This window comes from Danio rerio, chromosome 22 (genome assembly GCF_049306965.1).
Source record: "Danio rerio strain Tuebingen ecotype United States chromosome 22, GRCz12tu, whole genome shotgun sequence".
Lineage (NCBI taxonomy): Eukaryota > Metazoa > Chordata > Actinopteri > Cypriniformes > Danionidae > Danio > Danio rerio.
Window position 1 is genome coordinate 1,595,302 of NC_133197.1, and position 21,665 is coordinate 1,616,966.

General features: G+C 40.3%; 2 protein-coding genes across 5 annotated transcripts; both read left to right on the top strand.

The window, feature by feature from the left end:
- The first annotated feature begins 117 nt into the window (after positions 1 to 117).
- On the top strand, positions 118 to 11,788 carry si:ch211-255f4.3. 3 transcript variants are annotated; one of them, XR_012397309.1, is made up of 5 exons: positions 118 to 144; positions 1,925 to 2,028; positions 2,432 to 2,794; positions 5,101 to 5,983; positions 6,096 to 7,337. XR_012397309.1 is itself a non-coding variant. In XM_073936256.1 (5 exons), exons 2-5 carry the CDS (start codon positions 1,974 to 1,976, stop codon positions 10,499 to 10,501), a joined length of 1,752 nt encoding a protein of 583 aa, XP_073792357.1. In that variant the 5' UTR covers positions 118 to 144; positions 1,925 to 1,973; the 3' UTR covers positions 10,502 to 11,788. The 3 variants fall into 3 exon arrangements, 2 of the variants coding, with proteins under 2 accessions (XP_073792357.1, NP_001410311.1); XM_073936256.1 differs by lacking the exon at positions 6,096 to 7,337 and adding an exon at positions 9,798 to 11,788 and having other exon boundaries at positions 5,101 to 5,730; NM_001423382.1 differs by lacking the exons at positions 118 to 144; positions 6,096 to 7,337 and adding an exon at positions 9,798 to 11,788 and having other exon boundaries at positions 1,966 to 2,028; positions 5,101 to 5,730.
- Positions 9,798 to 20,023, top strand: LOC110438251 (uncharacterized). Of its 2 annotated transcripts, XM_021469384.3 has the most exons (6): positions 9,798 to 11,154; positions 11,831 to 11,958; positions 12,625 to 12,724; positions 13,675 to 14,043; positions 15,795 to 16,424; positions 18,906 to 20,023. In XM_021469384.3, the coding sequence occupies exons 1-6, from the start codon at positions 11,052 to 11,054 to the stop codon at positions 19,694 to 19,696; spliced, it is 2,121 nt and encodes a 706-aa protein (XP_021325059.2). In that variant the 5' UTR covers positions 9,798 to 11,051; the 3' UTR covers positions 19,697 to 20,023. The 2 variants fall into 2 exon arrangements, with proteins under 2 accessions (XP_021325059.2, XP_073792967.1); XM_073936866.1 differs by lacking the exons at positions 9,798 to 11,154; positions 11,831 to 11,958 and having other exon boundaries at positions 12,602 to 12,724.
- The last annotated feature ends 1,642 nt before the right edge of the window (positions 20,024 to 21,665 follow it).

The following is a 21,665-nucleotide window of genomic DNA, read 5'->3' on the forward strand; positions in this document are numbered from 1 at the left end:
TTGTATACATTAACAATTGTTTTGGCAGGTATGTTCAGCAATATTTTAATTTGACGCGTTTTCGACGATTTGCCGTCGCTCCCGCCTCGCCGTGATGACGTCAGCGCTGACGCGTTCATTCAGCGTCGAGTCTTCAGAGCTGAGGTGAGTCGTTGACGCTTTTTCTCGTGTTTACACAACAATAAAACACACTTTACAGTTTATTAAAGCGACAATCTGCGACTAGTTTCTGCATTGAGTTCACCTCTATCTGTGTGTCTGCTGACCAAAACAATACAGCAGGCAGAGAGGAGCTCTGAGAGGACAATATGAGCTCGGTGTTTGTTATTGTATATGAAATTTTCCATATTTGTCTTTGTTATATCGCAAAGTATGATCTGTGAATGTAAATAATGGTCATATTTCGGTAGTTATATGAAGTGTAATGCAGAAAACATTAAATGATTAAGGCTTTCAGCATTTTTAAAAGGTTTTTATGATTCTTCAGTGTTTGTACACATGGACGCACAATCTTAATTTAAAACTTGCTTCATATTTAATTTAACTAGATATTAATATAGATGTGTTATTGATTACCATAATATTTATACTGTAAATACCAAGTGTGCCGCAAGCCTGCGTTTGAGTGAGGGTCTCGGCCGTTAGATCGCCCCCTGGGGGCTGGCTGCTGTACAAGTCATAAAGCCCGCCTCCTCCTTGTTAATGAAGGAGACTTGAGCCCAAATAAAAAAAAATATTACACTTGCAATAAAATGTCCCGAAAGATAGTTCTGGTGGATTAAGGCACTGGTTATTGTGCTGAAATAGATGCAGATCTTCATTTTTGTAAACAGTTTGTTTTTAGCAGTAATTTAATGCTGGGCGTGTCATCGTGATTGACAGCTGTGATTGACAGTTTCTCAAAGCAGCGCGTCTGAGCTTCGGCAGAAGACTGAAGTGTTATTATTCGATTTCTGTGTTATTTTACCATGACAAAATGAGTTCAGCAGTAAACTACAGTTTCTGACATACATGATCCTGGTGGAACACTGTTTATTCGTTAAGGTCAGGGCTTTTTTCGGGCTTTATTAGTTTGCTGATACACGCCTAACCACCCAGATAGCAAAATACACTCAGGCCAGTTTCGGCTAGATTCTCGCCTGCCGGAGACTTACCCCTAAGAGCTCAGACTGACTACCTCTGCTGGACCTACTCCGGATGCCTGGACTCACTGCCCGATTTCAGCCCGAGTCAATCGAGCCAGATGTGGCGGCCGAGCGAGCCGGCACTGCCGCATGCGAGCCGGAATCGGCCTGCGACGCCGCGAGTAGGTTATGCGCTGCGGCCCGGAGCTGGTGCGATTAAATATATAAAACCCTCATATTTGTTAACGTTATTACATCCATTTGTGTTGATATGACAGCAAACGCATGCTGAGCAGTTCGGGGGGCGTGGTTGATTTTTCATAAAGCGTTTGGTTGGAAGCTCGACTCCGCTCATTTTCGCGGCTCCTCCTCTGGCTCCATCAGACAGTCCTTCTGCGCATGTCAAGGCTCCAATTTCAGCAGTCTTTTGCGACAGTTTGTGCCCGTCAAGCAGGCGTTTTGCCCTCAAGGTGTTCAATGGGAAAAGGGGCTGTCGCGTCGTCCATATTTTTTACAGTCATTGGTAAATACACGTTTTTATAATGATGCTGCTGATTCTGAATGGCTGTTTAATGAGTGTTTATAGTCTGAGGCTCATCAGTCCTCTATTTCTCGTCTGTTTATGTTTTCTCATTCATTATACTGATGTCTTCAGATCTACAAATTGACTAAGTTAATTTTGTTGGTCTCAGCTGACTTTATCACATTACATATTGTCAGCAAGAAAATATAACATCATAATATGTTTATTTCGTCAATCAGTGTAAATAAATCAGATTTCTCTGTTTCTTCCCCTGAAGCTCCATCAGTGAAAGACAAAGACAGAGTTTATTGAAGGACAGTGAGAAGATGAGTGATCCAGAACCCTGCAGAATTAAACAGGAAGAGACTGAAGAACTAATAGGTTTGTGTTTATTCATTACTCTTCAATAATGAGGCTGAAGAACCGTGAGGTTTATCGAGAGCTTACTGAGAATTAATTCTGCATCGATTCTGAGATTTTACAAATGTATTGTGATGCTCTCTTTAATAGTTTTTGAGTTTGATATTCATCAGGAGATGATACTGTGCTCTTTAGTCCTCCAAGTTCCAGATACTGTTTGAACACTCAAATGCTTATGAATGAGAGCGCTTGTGTGTTTGACAGATGTTTAAGTGGTCAAATGTTTTTGCACCTCAGTTTTTAGACCACAAGTCTGTTTCACCTAAACCTTTTCTAACGTTATTAATAATTTTAGATTAGAGACTATGCTTGAGCACCATCTGCTGTTACACACTGACATGTAACTTAATAATTTAATTTTCAGATGTGAAGGTGAAGGAGGAGAGTGAAGCACCGAGTGAAGATGAGGAGAAACATCATGTCAAAAGTGAAGAAGAAACTCACACAAGCACTGAACACAGTGTTTTGCTGAACAGCACAGCTGTAAACGGCTTCACCTGCACTGAATGTGGAAAGCGTTTTGGGTGCAAATACGGTCTCAAGTACCACATGAAGATCCACACTGGAGGGAAAGTGTACAAGTGTTCACACTGCGACAAGACATTCTGTACGCTGGTACAACTGAGGGCGCACAAGAAGATTCACGCTAAAGGGTTTCTCTGCGTTGCTTGTGGGAAGAGTTTCAGGGATAAATTTTCTCTACGAAGACACACGCGCAAATATCACGGTAAGCTGATCATCTAAATATCCAGCCCTTCCAGATTTATTCTTTAGGATCTTTGTGGAGGTTTTAACATATATTTAAAGGGGTCGTATGATGCGGTTTGATGTTTTCATTTGTCTTTGGACTGTAACAAGCTGTGTTTATACAATATCCACTTATATAAAACACAAAAGTCCCAATCCCAAAAGGAGTTTCATAGTCCGGCTCCTAAGGGTTTGGACAATCAATCTCTTTTTGAGGCCAATACAGCATCAGTTGGTCCTGCACAGTGGTCAGAGAGATTTTGAGCTGTTCTTCTTGCAGAATAGTGTTCAGGTCACTGGGTGATGCTGGTGGAGGAAAACCTTTCCTGACTGGCTCCTCTAAAACACCCCAAAGGGCTCAATAATATTTAGGTCTGGTGACTGTGCAGGCCATGGGAGATGTTTAACTTTTCTTTAATGTTCATCAAACCACTGTCACCAGTCCTGCCGTGTGTATTGGTGCATTATCATCATGACACCAATGTGAACCACCTGCACACTTCGATGTCTGACCCATAGGGTCCACACAGTCCTCCAGAATGGTTTGGTTGTCTATGGCAGTGACCCAGCACCCTTCTAGCACCAGTATTTGGCCATCACTGATTACCCCCATGCTTCCCTTTTTTGGATCCTCTCCACACTGTAAGTCTCCTGTATATGGGAAAGACAGTGTCGATGGACTCATCACAGTCCACAGCCCAAGATTTTCACAAGTTGTGGCTATAGCAGCCAGACATGTATATTGACCCTGTGGAGCTCCTGGTGAACAGTTTTGGTGGAAACAGGACAGTTGATGTGCACGTTTAATTCTGCAGTGAGTTGGGCAGCTGTGGTTTCATTTTTTCCACTTTGACACTGTAGGGCAGGGGTCACCAATCTCGGTTCTGGAGGGCCGGTGTCCCTGCAGGGTTTAGCTCCAACTTGCCTCAACACACCTGCCTGGATGTTTCAAGTATACCTAGTAAGACCTTGATTAGCTTGTTCAGGTGTGTTTGATTAGGGTTGAAGCTAAAATCTGCAGGACACCGGACCTCCAGGAACAAGTTTGGTGACCCCTGCTGTAGGGGATCAACCTATGTTTAAATGGATCAAGGATTTATTAGCTTATTTCAAGGAATGGAATCTTGAAGATTCAAATCACTTGATTCAACTCACTTGAAGCAGACTGAATCAGATTAAAAGCTTTATCTACCATTTGTGCAGTAAATAGAAGACATTGTATGTTACTAATTTTGTTTCTATTATTTCCGTCACCAACGATAATAACATAACACCACAGGGTTCAACGCTAAGGATTTTTTCTACTGGCCCAATCGGACAAGTGGTTCCGATTTTTACTCGCCCTGCCAATATTTTTCACTGGCCCCACCAAAGAAAGTTAATAGCTGTTTCTTAGCCACAAGTATAAAAAAATAAAATAAAAAGTGTCAATTTTTGTAAATCTAAAATTTAAATATGTAAATAAATGTATATTGAGCAAAATCCAAAGTGTTTTGAAACAAAAGATGGCTGACCTGCCAGACTAACGGGTAAACTGTACAAAACATCACTTTATTTTTTTAGTCAAGGTGTACCCTCATAAATGTCTGCTTCCAAGACGTTAGAAAGAAATGTTTTCCTTTAGCATCATCATTTAATGTTACCGCCATGTTGCTGTCTCTTCGCTGTACTAGTTGATATAAAAAAAAATAACGTGCTCTCAACATCCAATCAGATAGGAAGAACCGAGAAGGTAGCATTTGAAGGCTTGAAAACAAAAACTGTTTCTAAATACTGACTGTTTTTGCAAGCAATTGACAAATAGTCACAGGCCAATTAAACTTTAGTGACAAGGCACCAGTGGCCCGATCGGGCCAGTAAGGATCCTGTCTACTATCCCGAGCATCTCGCATGCTGGCCCTGGGCCATGGGGCAGTCCTTATTGTTGAGCCCTGCACTAGTATTGGGTTAAATTTTAGCAAGGGAACCAAATCTACACACATAAACAGAACAGTTCTTACAAAATTAAACACATTATTTTTGAGCTACACTACGATACATGAAACTAAGCAGTCAGTCACCATGATTTTGTAATTATTGAGAGAGGATGAATTAAGTCGCATAACAATGGTTAATAAAAACGCTGTTGTTTGCAATAGTTTTTATCTACACTTTCGAAATACAGCTGAAGACTTGTGCATATTTGTCAGGGAAACATGCCTATTGATTAATAGTTTGAAAGTGAAAGTGAAAGCTTGACATTTTTCCTCTTAAAATGTAACTTTTTTTTGTTTACTTGATTTTCAGAGCCGAATGAAGACATGAAGACCTGCTTAAACGTTCATTTAAAGTTGAAGCAGTTTTTGTGCTCTTTGTGTGGAAAGAGTTTCAATCGTTCACACAGTTTAAAGAAACACGAGAGGACTCACACTGGAGAGAGACCTTACAAGTGCTCACACTGCGACAAGACATTCAATGAGTTAGGAAGTCTGAAAGCGCATGAGATGAATCACACCGGAGAGAGACCGTACACGTGCACTCAGTGTTGGAAGAGTTTCACACGATCATCAAACCTTAATCGGCACATGATGATCCACACTGGAGAGAAACCGCACCAATGTGATCAATGCGGCAAGACATTTTCAAGGCCATCAGAGCTGAAGATCCATCTTATAGTTCATACAGAGCAGAAGCCTTATTCATGCTCTGAGTGTGGGAAGAGTTTCCTAAGAAAGTCAGTATTCAGAAAACATGAGAAGATCCACACTGGAGAGAAACCTTACAAGTGTTCACACTGCGATGAGAGATTCTGTAAGTTAGGTCAACTGAAAGCACATGAGAAGAGTCACACTAAAGAGAAGCTGTTCCTCTGCATTGCTTGCGGGAAGCGTTTCAGGGAAATATTTTCTCTACAAAGACACACACAAAAATATCACGGTGAGTCGATCATCTAAAGATCCAGCCCTTCCAGGTTTATTATTTAAGATAATTATGGAGCTTATAGCCAATATTTAAAGGGGTCGTATGATGTTTGTTTATATAAGATTCATAGTCTAACACTAAAGTCTCAATCCCAAAGAGATATTCTTGCTGTTGATATTGAAATGCCTTCACTTGTTACCGTACACTCACACCGAAAGCGGCGAGAGCGTCAAAGTAGCCGGAAGTCATTTATTTTCAATGAGAGACGGTGGCGATTAGCGGCGAGGAGCAGCTCGGCACGTCTTCGCCAGTGTGGGCGTTGAGGAGAGTTGAAATCAAGTAAACGTTATGGTAATGAGTATTCGGCGGCAAGCAGTCAGAATGAAGAAGTCCACCGCTTGATAGGAGTTCAGAGAACACAGACCTGTGGACTTTGGTTCCGACCTTGTTGTTCCCAGGGCCACTGCCATATCACCTTGCAGCCCAAGACCGGTTACTAACTGAAGCTAAGCAGGGCTGAGCCTGGTTAGTACCTGGATGGGAGACCACTAGGGAACACTAGGTTGCTGTTGGAAGTGGTGTTAGTGAGGCCAGCAGGGGGCGCTCAACCTGTGGTCTATGTGAGTCCTAATGCCCCAGTATAGTGAAGGGGACACTACACTATCAGTGGGCGCCGTCTTTGGGATGAGACGTTAAACCGAGGTCCTGACTCTCTGTGGTCATTAAAAATCCCATGGCACTTCTGGTGAAAGAGCAGGGGTGTACCCGGTTTCCTGGCCAAAGTCCCTCTATCGGCCCTTACGATCATGGCCTCCCAATCATCCCCATCCACTGAATTGGCTCTATCACTGTCTCTCCACTCCACCAATAGCTGGTGTGTGGTGAAGCACTGGCGCCGTTGTCCTGTGGCTGCCGTCGCATCATCCAAGTGATTGCTGCACACTGGTGGTGGTGTGGAGAGACCCCCCTCATGATTGTGAAGCGCTTTGGGTGTATGGCCATACACAATAAATGCGCTATATAAATACACATTACATTACACATTACAGGGGTTTGATTATTGCGGCCCCCAGATTTCCAATTATTTACAATGTTTTCTCACAGGAACATACATTAAATAAGAAACTGGCGAGTTACTGATGTTCATTAATGTTATATATATTTATTCTAAAAAAGCAGGAATCTCACGCGACGTAACAGTACAAAACAGCATTGCTGCTTCAGGATATTTCAGACATTTGGACACATTGGATAATTAAGTGGAGCAAAGCCACACCACACGCAACTCGATCTTCCATTGTTAAATGAATTTGGTAAGAAGTGCGCAACATTTTCACTAGAGGTGTGAACCTATACTGGTCTCACGGTTCGGTTACGATTATCATGCCATCGATTCGGTTCAATTTGATATCTCGGTGCATCACGGTGCATTGACGATGCTTTCCATATATAGTGTTATATTTTAGGGGGGAGGCTATAACATGCTGTCTGTATAAACACACAGACACACAGCAACACACTGTTTCTCATTCAAACACATTCACAAACATAGACAGCATCAAACAAACAAACAAACACACTTAAGCCCTTGCAACAGGGAGAGCTCGCACTGAGCGGAGCACAAAAACGAAAAAACGACAAAAATAAGCACTTTTCCGACGATCCCTTACAGAGAGCTCCTCTCAGCGCGAGCTCTGCCGGCTAAAATAAACGCAGACTGCGAGGGCTTAAGCGGAGCAGTGCTCGTAATGTCGAGCGAAAAAAAAGAAAGACAGCTGTGAAACATAACCAGCTTTGTCTTTCTGTAGGAAACACACTTTAGATCTTTTTAGGGTAAGCGTTTTTTTGAGTTATTGCCGTCTATAACTGAATGTGTGTCAGGAAAATCGAAAACAAAACCAACTGAACCGCGCTCATTTCTGGCGGCCCCCTGGATATACAGCGCCCTAAGCATTTGCCTATGGTGCCTATGCCACGGGCCGGCCCTGAGTTGGCTGAGTATTGTAAATAACGGCGCTCACCTCCCTCGCGACAGAGCGCAAAGGAGATAAATGACGTCACAACATAATAACCGGTTATGGTTATTACTGAATCGATACCGAATTGTCCGCGTCTGCATCGCGGTGCACCGAAGAAACAATTAATTTTGACACCCCTAATGTTCACGCTAGAAACATGTTTTATGCAGGAATGTAACTGATATGCTGCAACGGCTCCTTTAAATACGTGATCAATGTAGCGAATTTTGACGCTCTCGCCGCCGGAGCTGAAGGCAGACAGCATTGTCGCCAAGGTGGCCAGAGCGACCTAAGACGCTCTAACTGCTTTCAGTGTGAACGCACAGTTACTGTTTTGTTTCCGCTCGACCTGAGACGGTGTGTGTTTTTCACACAGTAGAGTTAAATGCATCTCCCACACATAATGTCAAGAGACCGACTTGATAAGAAGAGCGTAAACTGTGGAAGTGTAACACACAACCTGCGGCAGAACTAATTCTTTAAGGATGTTCATGTTTAATCCAGTGTCCAGAAGAAGTGCAGGGGTCACCAATCCTGGTCCTGGAGGGCCGGTGTCCCTGCAGGGTTTAGCTCCAACTTGCCTCAACACATCTGCCTGGATGTTTCAAGTATACCTTGTAAGACCTTGATTAGCTTGTTCAGGTGTGTTTGATTAGGGTTGGAGCTAAAGTCTGCAGGACACCGGCCCTCCAGGAACAAGTTTGGTGACCACTGATCTAGAGTTATCAGCAATTATCTGATCATTAACCATGTTTTCATTACCATTAAAATTGTGAACATTTATATTGTCAGTTGAAAATAAGCTTAATGGAAACGTGTCAATTTAGCAAAAGCTCCCTCTATTAAAAATATAGTATGCGCCGATAAATAGAACCAAAGCACTTCTGGCAATCCGAACCTTTTTTGACTAGGTTCTTGCCTAGTTTCTGTCCTGTCAATAAAGGAAGGCAAAACACCAAAAAAGGGGTTGAACAATAAACCTTTTTTTTTGTTGTTGCAGATGATACAGCATCAGTTATTCTTGGAAATACTAGATGCAAGTCCTGCACAGTGGCCAGAGAGATTTTGAACTGTTCTTCTTGCAGAATAGTGTTCAGGTCACTAGGTGATTCTGGTGGAGGACAGTCTTTCCTGACGCCTCCAAAACATCTCAAAGTGCTCAATAATATTTAGGTCTGGTGACTGTGCAGGCCATGGAAGATGTTCAACTTCACTTTCATGTTCATCAAACCAATCCTGTTGTGTGTATTGATGCATTACACAGCACCTCCTTCAGGATACAATGTTTGACCCATTGGGTGCACATGGTCCTCAGGAGTGGTTCGGTAGTCCTTTGCAGTGACCCATCCCCATCTAACACAAGTATTGGGTCAAGGGGATTCCATGATATTGCAGCCCAAACCATCACCGATCCACCCCTATGCTTCACTCTGGGCATGCAAAAGTCTTAGTGGTACACGTTTTGGGGGGGGCCTCTCCATACCGTAACTCTCCCGGATATAAGAAAGACAGTGAAGGTGGACTCATCAGAGAGCAATACATTGTCCACAGCCCAAGATTTTTACGGCTGGAACTATTGAAATCCATGACTAGAGGTTTGGCTTTGGTAGCCTGGCCATGTGTATTGACCCTGTGGAGCTCCAGACCAACAGTTTTGGTGGAAACAGGAGAGTTGAGGTGCACATTTAATTCTGCAGTGAGTTGGGCTGCTGTGGTTTTGTTTTTTGGATACAATCGGGGTTAGCAGCTGGATGTCTATTTCAGAAAGCTTTCTCTTGCACCTACAGTTGGATTTGGTTCCTCTTCTTGGTGGTCTGCTGGTATTAGCCTGGATATAGCTAGCCAGTGAGAAACGCATCACCAATTTGTAATATATTATTAATGCTTAATAAAATGCAGTTGTTTCGCAACCTACACTTCGCTATCTACACTTACAAAATATTGCTAAAGATTTTTGCATTTTCTAATGGAAACATGCTTATTGATGTATTGTTTAAAAGTGAAAGTGAAAGCGAAAGCATCCCCACTTAACATTTTCTCTTTTTGTGTTTACTGGATTTTCAGAACTGAGTGAAGACATGAAGACCTACTTAAGTGTTCATTCAAAGATGAAGCCGTTTTCATGCTCTTTGTGTGGAAAGAGTTTCAATCGTCTACACTGTTTAAAAAAACATCAGAGGATCCACTCTGGAGAGAAACCGTACAAGTGTTCAGACTGCGACAAAACATTCAGTGACTCAGTAAAACTGAAAGCACACGAGAGTATTCACACTGGAGAGAAACCGTACACCTGTACTCAGTGTGAAAAGAGTTTCAGACGATTATCACACCTTAATGTACACATGCTAATCCACACTGGAGAGAGACCCTATAAATGTGATCAATGTGGCAAAACATTTTCAAGGCCTTTAGAGCTGAAGATCCATATTAGACATCATACAAATGAGAAGCCTTATTCGTGTTCTGTGTGTGGAAAGAGTTTTACAAGACAGTCAAGTTTAGGAAGGCATAAGAAGATTCACACTAGAGTGAAAGAGCATGTGTGCTTTAAGTGCGGGAAGAGTTTTGCTAAAGCTGAACGTTTGAAACTGCACCAGAGGACTCACACTAGAGAGAAACCAGATACGGAGTGTGGGAAGAGCTTCGCAGAATCATCAACCCTTAAAGAAGACATGGAGATAAATCAAAGAGCAATGCGGCAAGACATATTTGAGGGCTGCATAACTGAAGGAACATCTCAAAGTTCATATAAAGAAGAAGCCTCATGACAATGTTTTAACATGTCTTTCAGCATTCATACTCGAGTGTTTTTTCTGAGGATGAGCAGAGTGAATGTGCACAAAATCACTCCCTGATGTTAGATGGTGCTTAATGAACTTACAGCTTCTGAAAGGAAAGTGAAACTTACCATCCGGTCTTGTTTGATCTGGATTTACTCTCTATAGTCAGCAAAAAAAGGTTTGCTATGTAAAGGTGCTGTATGTAAGTTTTTGACTCTTCTAAAGCTTAAATATACCATAATATGTTTGCAGATATTTATGAAACACACTAAGTGTTTATCTGAAAAACATTGCTGAAGTCAGTTAATCTCTTTTGAAAGTCTTTGTTTTGGTCTCTATAACCAGCCCACTGCCAGTTTACCCAATTACATTTCAGCACTCCGGGTTGACTTGGTGAAAAACACCCCTTCATTTCAGTCATGATGGCTGATACAATTTATCCGGTTGCGGCAAACTGCGATTTCATAAAGTCATGAGAGGAAGGGCTGGGTCAAAAAGTGTTTTGATTTTAGAGTGCAATACCTAGTTTAACCACTGGATGTCAATCTCACACACTGCACCTTTAACACCTTGGATAAAAAATCCACTTGTTTCACTTTCACTCTTCAAGCTATTTAGAAGCCATGAGCACCCACTGACAGGTAAAGATGTTTAGTCTTTGTACTGAGGGATTGAGACGCACTGGCCAATTTTTGTGTGCATATTTATCCACCACCTATTCTATATATATATATATATATATATATATATATATATATATATATATAATTTAATTCAGCAATTCTTCGTCAGCGCTGTTTTGTGATGACAGTTACTCTGAGCATCAAATATAAAAGCCTCTACAACTCATGGCTGTGTGTGCAGTCAGCTGTGGAGCCATGTAAAACTTAAATAAAGGGATAAATTAATTTAATAACCTTTACAATGACTTTATAATGTAAAAGCCGAAATGTTAGGACATTTAGAAATCCTAAAGAGGAATTAAAAGATCATGTATGGTCAGCCTTTCTGAATGTTTTATTGTTGTAGGCCTTTATCGTTTTGCTTTATGAGGCGATTAATATTATGCAGGGTATCTAAAATGGGTATTAAGAAGCTTCATCTCCTTTAATTGTTATCTTGTGCTATTAAGTTTGACAGTTTTACAGATTTTAGGAAAGAAACTTTAAAAAGAGGGTTTATTCAAACTTGCTCTGAAGAAAACGTTTGCTTTTAAATTTTGTTAGGTGTATTTTTAACATATTTTAAGAGCCCAATAAACACTATTTCACCTCATATTATTATGATTTATTTGGCCTTTTTTTCCCTCTACATTAGCGATTGTCTTTTGTCCTGTCAGAAGTATTTTAATTTGGCGTGTTGTTGTTGAGCCTCCGTTGCTCCCGCCTCGCCGTGATGACGTCACCGCTTACGCGTTCATTCAGCGTCGAGTCTTCAGAGCTGAGGTGAGTCGTTGACGCTTTTTCTCGTGTTTACACAACAATAAAACACACTTTACAGTTTATTAAAGCGACAATCTGCGACTAGTTTCTGCATTGAGTTCACCTCTATCTGTGTGTCTGCTGACCAAAACAATACAGCAGGCAGAGAGCAGCTCTGAGAGAAACATATCAGTGAATGTGTTTGGGTTTTTCCTGACAGAAGGTTTTTACGTCAGTTTTAATATCACAAAGTATGATATGTGGATAAAGGGAATGTGCCGCTGAAAATATGAACGTTGATGTTGAATAAGTTAAATTAGTAGTTAATGGTGAACCCTAAATTATTAAAGGTTTTTCTGATTTCTCAAATAGATGTGCTGCTGCTAATCTACTCAATTAGTGTAAATGCTTACTTGGTATTGAAATAATTGTTAATATCGAAGCATTTAAAAAAAGTAATTATAATGGTATTAATCCTGCAAATACTCAATAAACTGATTTACTGCTGATCCTTAATGTCTGTTTGACGAGTGTTTATAGTCTCAATATTATCAGAGCTGCTGAAATATTCTTTATTTTAAGTCAAGAGTTTAGTTTTAATAATAGTTTTTATGTAATGACATCATAGTATAATTTATTTCCTCAATCAGTGTAAATGAATCAGATTTCTCTGTTTTTTTTCTCCTGAAGCTCAGTGAAAGACAAAGACAGAGTTTATTGAAGGACAGTGTGAAGATGAGTGACCCAGAACCCTGCAGAATTAAACAGGAAGACACTGAAGAACTAATAGGTTTGTGTTTATTCATTACTCTCCTATAATGAGGCTGAACAACAGTCAGGTTATTAAGCACTTTATCAGTTTTAGTTCTTTTTCATGTTTCTTTTCATTATATCTTAACATTATTTCTGTTTAGTATACGGGACACTGTTTTTCAATAGTCTGGATGCAGCCTTGATGATGCAAGCTGAGATTGCATCACTCAGCGATGCAACGTCAGACTCGATGCGCTCAATAGAGCTAGTGACGTCACTGTGATGGGTAGGGTTAGGTGAGCGCATTAAAAAGCATTGGATGCAGCTCAGATTGCACTGCACCGAGTCTGCAGCCAGACCCCTCTCCTGTTTTTACTTTTTCACTTTTAACACTGAAATTTCATTAAACATTTAAAATTAGTAATAAAAACTTGGTGAATAGTGAATCGCTCATATATCTGCTCTGAAACGGATCCTCTGATAGACACGGCTTTGAAACGCTATCTTTGTGCCAGCTTGGTGAAGCGATGATCATTGTAGCCAATCATAGACATATGTGTTGAGCTTGTGAACACAACAGCCAGTCAGCTGTTTAAGAACCTGCTCAACAGTGAAAAAAATGTTAGCTGGAGGGTTTAATAATGTTAATGTAATTTGAGTTATTTGCACCCACAGCTGTTGTGATAAACCTATACATTACGCATCAAGAAACGATTCTGAGATTTTACAAATGTGTTGTTATTCTATCTTTAACAGTTTGAGTTTAATATTCTTTCACATTCTGTTTGAACACGCATTCCAGTGCTCATGATTAAGAGCGTTTGTGTGTTTGACAGAAGTGGTGAAATGTTTCTGCATCTCAGCTTTTATATCACAAGTTTAATGTAAACACAGCTCTTAGATTTTTAATTTTTTAAGAGAAAACACTATCCTTGAGCACCGTCTGCTGTTACACACTGTCATGTAACTTATTTACTTAATTTTCAGGTGTAAAAGTGAAGGAGGAGAGTGAAGCGCCGAGTGAAGATGAGGAGAAACATCATGTCAAAAGTGAAGAAGAAACTCACACAAGCACTGAACACAGTGTTTTGCTGAACAGCACAGCTGTAAACGCTTTCGCCTGCACTCAGTGTGGAAAGAGTTTTGGGCGCAAATACGATCTCAAGCGTCACATGAAGATCCACACTGGAGGGAAAGTGTACAAGTGTTCACACTGCAACAAGACATTCCATAAGCTGGTACAACTGAGGGCGCACAAGAAGATTCACGCTAAAGAGAAACTGTTTCTCTGCATCGCTTGTGGGAAGCGTTTCAGGGATTTAATTTCTCTTCGAAGACACACGTACAAATATCACGGTAAGTTGATCATCTAAAGATCCAGCCCTTCTCAGGTTTATTATTTAGGATAATTGTAAAGTTCATAACGCTAACTAATAGGGTTCGTATGATGCGGTTTGATGTATTCATTTGTCTTTGGACTGTGATTGTTTATATGAGATCCACTTATATGAAACATATTTATATATTTACGTGCTCCTCTAAAATATTAATATATATTGCTCCTAACTTGCTCCTCTAAAACACGCCAAAGTGGATCAATAATATTTAGATCTGGTGACTGTGCAGGCCATAGGAGATGTTCAACTTCACTTTTATGTTCATCAAACCACTCTGTCTGTCTCTTGCTGTGTGTATTGTTGCATCATCCTGATACATTGTGTCCTGAAGGCGGTGCGTTGTTTTACCCATTGGGTGCGCACAGTAGGCATGGGCCGGTATAAGATTATGACGGTATAATAAAAATATCACTGTTTTACGATATTGTTATTACTGCTCCAAAAGATATTATTTTTAAATGTCTTGGTAAAAATTTTCCCCATTGAAAACACTATATTTTAATTTATGAAAATGTTACAATATTTTGGAACGGTAAACATGTCAGGCTATATAATTCAAATGAATCATTGACTTTTGCAGTCTTTATTAGGTTCCTGAACACAGATTTCATTCCAATTTAAAACACCCTCTTGGATATCTTTTCTGCCGAAGGTACTGTTGTCTTAAATAGCAAAACGTAAAAATACATTGCATTTTACCTTAGGAAGGGTATTGCAGAAAATTTTGTTGGTCTAAAAACTTGACTTTTTCAAACCGCGGTATACCTTGAAAACAGTTATCGTCCCATTCCTAGCACACAGACCTACAGAATGTTTCGGTAGTCCTTGGGGGTGATGCGCCCATCTAGTACAAGTATTAGGCATAGGGAATGCCATGATATTGCAGCCCAAACCAGGGGCAGACTGGGACTAAAAATCAGCCCTGGCACTGTAGCCACACCAGCCCACATTACCACACTGACACAACCCCATGCTTTGCTTTGGGTATGAAACAGTCAGGGTGGGACGCGTCTTTGGGGCTTTTCCACACCATAACTCTCCCAGATGTGGGAAAGACAAAGAAGGTGGACACAACAAAGAACAATACATGTTTCACGTTGTCCACAGCCTAAGATTTTAGCAGCTGGCACCATTGAAACCAGTGTTTGGCATTGGCACATGCGACCAAATTTTGGCTGTGGCATCCAGCCACGCATATTGACCATCTGGAGCTCCAGACCTACAGTTTTAGGTGGAAATAGGAAGCAGAGTTGAGGTGCGCATTTAGTTCTGCATGGAGTTGGGCAGATATGGTTTCATTTTTTTTTCACTCAGATACAATTATTTTATTAGCAATTGTGCTGCTGTTGTAGCTGTTGGCAGCTTATAAAAAAAAAAAAAAATTWATATATATATATATATATATATATATATATATATATATATATATATATATATATATATATATATACAGTTGAAGTCAGAATTATTAGCCTCCCTGAATTTTTAGACCGCTTGTTTATTTTTTTCCCCAATTTCTGTTTAACGAAAAGCTGATTTTTTTTTCAGCACATTTCTAATCATAATAGTTTTAATAACTCATCTCTAATAACTGATTTATTTTATCTTTACCATGATGACAGTAAGAGAAAGATGTCAGTTTGAAAGTGAAAGCATCCCTACTTGACATATTTCTCTTACAATGTTTTTTTGTGTTTACTTGATTTTCAGAGCTGAGTGAAGACATCGAGACTTACTTAAATGTTCATTCAAAAATGAAGCTGTTTTCGTGCTCTTCGTGTGGAAAGAGTTTCGATAGTCCACACGGTTTAAGAAAGCATCAGATGATCCACACTGGAGAGAAACTTTACAAGTGCTCACACTGCGACAAAACATTCAATGACTCAGGAGGTCTGAAAGCACATGAGATGATTCACACCGGAGAGAGACCGTACACGTGTACTCAGTGTGGGAAGAGTTTCACACGATTGTCAAGCCTTAAACGACACATGATGATCCACACTGGAGAGAAACCGCACCAATGTGATCAATGCGGCAAGACATTTTCGAAGCCGTCAGAGCTGAAGTATCATCTTACAGTTCATCAAGAGGAGAAGCCTTATTCATGCTCCGAGTGTGGGAAGAGTTTTAAAAGAAAGCCAGGGTTAAGAAAACATGAGAAGATCCACGCTGGAGAGAAACTTTTCAAGTGTTCACACTGCGACAAGAAATTCTGTAAGCGTGGACAACTGAGAGCACACAAGAAGATTCACACTAAGGAGAAACTGTTTCTCTGCATTGCTTGTGGGAAGCGTTTCAGGGATATATTTAATCTACAAAGACACACACAAAAATTTCACGGTAAGTTGATCATCTAAAGATCCAGCCCTTCTCAGGTTTATTATTTAGGATACTTGTGGAGTTTATAACATATTTAAAGGGGTCGTATGATGTGGTTTGATGTTTTTGTCTTTAATTCATCTTCAACGCCTCCTCCTTCATCTTACCCTAGACAAGCTCAATAATGTTCATGTCTGGTGACTAGACTGGCCAATCCTGGAGCACCTTGACCTTCTTGGCTTTTAGGAACTTTAATGTGGAGGCTGAAGTGTGAGAGCGAACACTTTGTGGTTGGAATGTAATGTAATGGGCAGCACAAATGTCTTGATACCTCAGGCTGTTGACTCAATGAATCTTTATTTGTTTAGCGCTTTTACAATGTGGGTTGTGTCAAAGCAGCTTTACATAGAAGATTAAAGAGAATTGATAATGTCAGTTCAGTGTAGTTTAATATTCACTGCAAAGAGTTCAAACACTGAAGAGCAAATCCATCGATGCACAGCTCTACAGATCCCGAACTATGAAAGCCAGTGGCGACGAAGTCTGGTGAAAGTAAAGGATAAAAATCTCGAGACAAACTAGGCTCAATTGGGCACCACTATTTCTCCTCTGGCTAAACGGCTTGTGCAGAGCTGCAGTCAAGGCGATGGAGAACGCTGGACAATGGAGACTCGTCTGTCCCTGGAATGTCACAGGAATCAGTCTCACGCTCTCCGCTTCTCCATGACCGCCACAGCAGCTGCTCAGGATACGGCCTGGTCCAGGATTGTGGAACTTTAGGATCATCTCTTTACAGGTCTTGCATCAGTGGCACTGCATAGTCTGAGGGCTATAAGTATCCCCAGGTGAAAATAGAGAATGAAGAGAATAATTAGTGCAGCTGCTGTTCATAGTGTATATAAACGAGATGCGTGGAGCACATTCATGCAAAGTGTATGATTTACTAAAAAGATCAGTCTTTAATCTACTGTTGAACTGCAAGAGTGTGTCTGAGCCTCAGACATTATCAGGAAAGCTGTTCCCGAGTTTAGGAGCCATACATGAGAAGTCTCGACCTCCTTTACTAGACTTTGCTATTTTAGGTACTACCAGAAGCCCTGAGTTTTGAGATCTTGGAGCGGGTTGGATTGTAGCGAGGCTGGAGGTTGCTGATGTTGCCATCCACTTTGCAGATCTCTCGCACGCCCCCAAAATGAATGCAGCCCCAAACCATGATTTTTCCTTCATCAAACTTGACTGATTTCTCTGAGAATCTTGCTCCATGCGGGTTCCAGTAGCTCTTCTGCAGTATTGGTGATGATTGAGAAGATTCATTGGACAAATTTACCTTCTGACACTCCTGACAAGTTATTATTTTTTTGTTCTTACAACTGGGATCGACTACAAATCTTTTGTCAGTTAGCGTAGTCTCTAGGGCACAGGTGTCAAACTCAGTTCCAAAAGGGCCGCAGCTCTGCACAGTTTAGCACCAACCCTAATTAAACACACCTGATCAAACTAATTGAGTCCTTCAGGCTTGTTTGAAACCTACAGGTAAGTGTGTTGGAGCAGGGTTGGAACTAAACTGTGCAGGGCTTCGGCCCTCCAGGAATTGAGTTTGACAACCCTGCTCTAGGGTTATACACTTGATTAAAAAACAATTATTATATCAGTGTTTGGGCAGTCTGCCAGGGTTGTCCTCCAAGGCCATAGCTTCTAGCTGTTGAAGAATATCTTCTGCTGAAGATAACGTTCCCAGGCTTTAATAGTTGGTTAGAAGTGTCACCTGGACCATTTTCTCCTTTATTTCCAGCAGAAAGCTGACCAACTTCAGTATGTCATCCTTAACCTCGTCACCATATTTTTGGAATCATTTTGAAAGGATGAATAGGGTATATGCCAAGCTAGTGTTGTTCCCATACAGATAAACGTCCGGTGGCCTGTTATTGTAAGATTTTTTTCCATTTTATATGGTTCTTTTTACAGCATCGATGTTGTAATATAATTAAAATACAATCAGTTAAACAGACTTTGGCATTCATTTAGTTGCTCAAGCGTAAAACTAAACGAAAAGCCATTTACTCGCACGCGCCTGTCAGAATCGACGGGCAAGCACAAAAGCTCCATTGAATATACTGGAGTAAAATAAATGCTCATATTATAAAGACATGGGGGGGTGGGTGTAATGTAATGCAGTGGTTCTTGTACAATCTGAGACCCACTTTATATTGGATATCACTCAGCCAGTGGAGATTGCTGACTTTTAAAGAAAACAGACCTTAAATGTGCCGATTTGCAATGGCATACAGCTCACCGGAAGCGATTAACCCAGGTTACTGACAAATTAAAAGTCCTATTAGCATACTTCGGCATATAGCCTATTAATGTAATGCAACCTACTCTAGCAAAATATTGCACATGTCTAGAAACATGCCTATTGATTAATTGTTTGAAAGTGAAAGTGAAAGCATCCCTACTTGACATGTTTCTCTTAAAATGTAACTTTGTTTACTCGATTTTCAGAGATCAATGAAGACATGAAGAATTACTTAAGCGTTCATTCCAAGATGAAGCCGTTTTCGTGCTCTTTGTGTGGAAAGAGTTTCAAACGTCCAGACAGTTTAAGAAAACATCAGATGATCCACACTGGAGAGAAACCCTACAAGTGTTCACACTGCGACAAGACATTCAGTGAGTTAAGGAAACAGAAAACACATGAGAGGATTCACACGGGAGAGAAACCGTACACATGCACTCAGTGTGGGAAGAGTTTTAGACTATCATCAAGCCTTAATCTACACATGATGATCCACGGCGGAGAGAAACCTTACAAGTGTTCACACTGCGACAAAACATTCAATGAGTCGGGAAAACTGAAAGCTCATGAGAGGATTCACACGGGAGAGAAACCGTACACCTGTACTCAGTGTTGGAAGAGTTTCAGACTATCATCAAGCCTTAATCTACACATGATGATTCACACTGGAGAGAAACCGCACCAATGTGATCAATGCGGCAAAGGATTTCCAAGGCCTAAAGAGCTGAAGAGGCATCTTAGAGTTCATACAATGAAGAAGCCTTATTCGTGTTCTGAGTGTGGAAAGAGTTTTACACTGCAGTCAAGTTTAAAAAGACATCAGAAGATCCACACTGGACTGAGAGAGCATGTGTGCTTTGAGTGTGGGAAGAGTTTTACCACAGCTGAACATTTGATAGAGCACCAGAGGACTCACACTGGAGAGAAACCAGATATGGAGTGTGGGAAGAGCTTCACACAATCATCAACTTTTAAAGAAGACATGGAGAGAAAATAATGAGGCAAGGCATTTTTAATGGCTGCAGAGCTGAAGGAACATCTTAGAGTTCATATAAAGGAGAAGCCTCATGACAATGCTTTCAAGACATTTTTCAGCATTCATACTCGAGTGTTTTTTCTGAGGATGAGCAGAGTGAATGTGCACAAAATCACTCCCTGAGGTTAGATGGTGCTTAATGAACTTACAACTTCTGAAAGGAAAGTGAAACTCACCATCCAGTTTTATTTGATCTGTTTTCGACTCTTCTAAAGCTTAAATATACCATAATATGTTTGCAGATATTTATGAAACGTGCTAAGTGAATATATTTGTTCATCTGAAAAACATTGCTGAAGTCAGTTAATCTCTTTTGAAAGTCTTTGTTTTGGTCTCTATAACCAGCCCACTGCCAGTTTACCCAATTACATTTCAGCACTCCGAGTTGACTTGATTGAAAACACCACTTTATTTCAGTCATGATGGCTGCTTCAATTGTTCTGGCCACGGCAAACTGTGATTTCATTAAGTCATCAGAGGAAGGGCTGGGTCAAGAAGTGTTTTGATTTTAGAGTGCAATACCTAGTTTAACCACTGGATGTCAATCTCACACACTGCACCTTTAACACCTTGGAAAAAAAATCCACTTGTTTCACTTTCACTCTTCAAGCTATTCAGGAGCCATGCGCACCCACTGACAGGTAAAGATGTTCACTGTAGTCTGAGGGATTGAGACGCACTGGCCAATGTTTGTGTGCGTACATGACTGACCAAGGTGGGGTGGCAAACATTTCATTAGTGTCCTCCAAATTTATCCACCACCTATTCATGTTATACATAACTACCTTAATTCAGCAACTCTTCGTCAGCGCTGTTTCATGATGACTGTTAATCAGAGCATCACACATAAAAGCCTCTACAGCTCGTGGCTGTGTGTGCAGTGAGCAGTTGGGCCATATACAAGTATAAATCAGACTTTAAGAAAGGGATAAAGGTACTGTAAAAGCCCAAACAATGACTCTATAATGCAAAAGTGGAATCTTTTACATTTTGGGACATTTAGAAATCCCAAAGAGGACATAAAAGATGACATATGGTCAGCCTATCTGAATGTTTTATTATTGTAGGCCTTTATCATTTTGTTTCATGATGGAATCCAGGGTTGCTGCTTGCCTAAAGAGTGCCCTATGCTAAATTTTACTGTGGTGCCCCCATGGAGGAACAAAAACATACAAACATATGTATTTATTTATTTATATACATAAATATGCATATAAAAACTCAAAATCATACTTAAACATTTAAATATTTACATTATAAAATAATAGTTTCCATTAAAATAAACACTGACATGTGACCATGGCTTCTCATGTACATACAAAAAATTGTCCGTTTTTTTTATTTTTTTTTTAGCGTTCGTCGTTAAATAATTTTTTCCAACGTTTTCATCAACATATTTTGAATATATTTTATTGACGCTCAGATCATGTTAATTATAATAAATAAATTGTGATATTCATCTTTTAAGCAACCGAGATGGTGCTCCACTCCGGAGTTGGTGCCCTACCCAACCTGCGTACTCCGCGCATAGGGATTAGCGGGACTGGTGCAATCCATCTTATAATCAGGGTTCAACACTAATGATTTTTTCTACTGGTCCGATCGGGCCAATGGTTCAGATTTTTACTTGCCCTGCCAAAATTTTCTCTGTTCCCACCAAAGAAAAAATAAAATGTAATAGCTATTTTTTAAGCCACGTATTTTAAATAATGTGTCAAAAATAATGTCTATAATTATTTAATTTTTTAAATAATATTTTTTAAATGTTAATATATGTATAATGAGCAAAATTATGTGTTAACAAAAGAGCAGTATGGACAAATGTGAAGGTATTTTATTTTAGTTCGAAATTATTTAACAAAAGGTGGCCTCAATCGGGCCAGTAATGATCCTGTCTACTATCCCAAGCGTCTCTCACACTGGCCCCGGG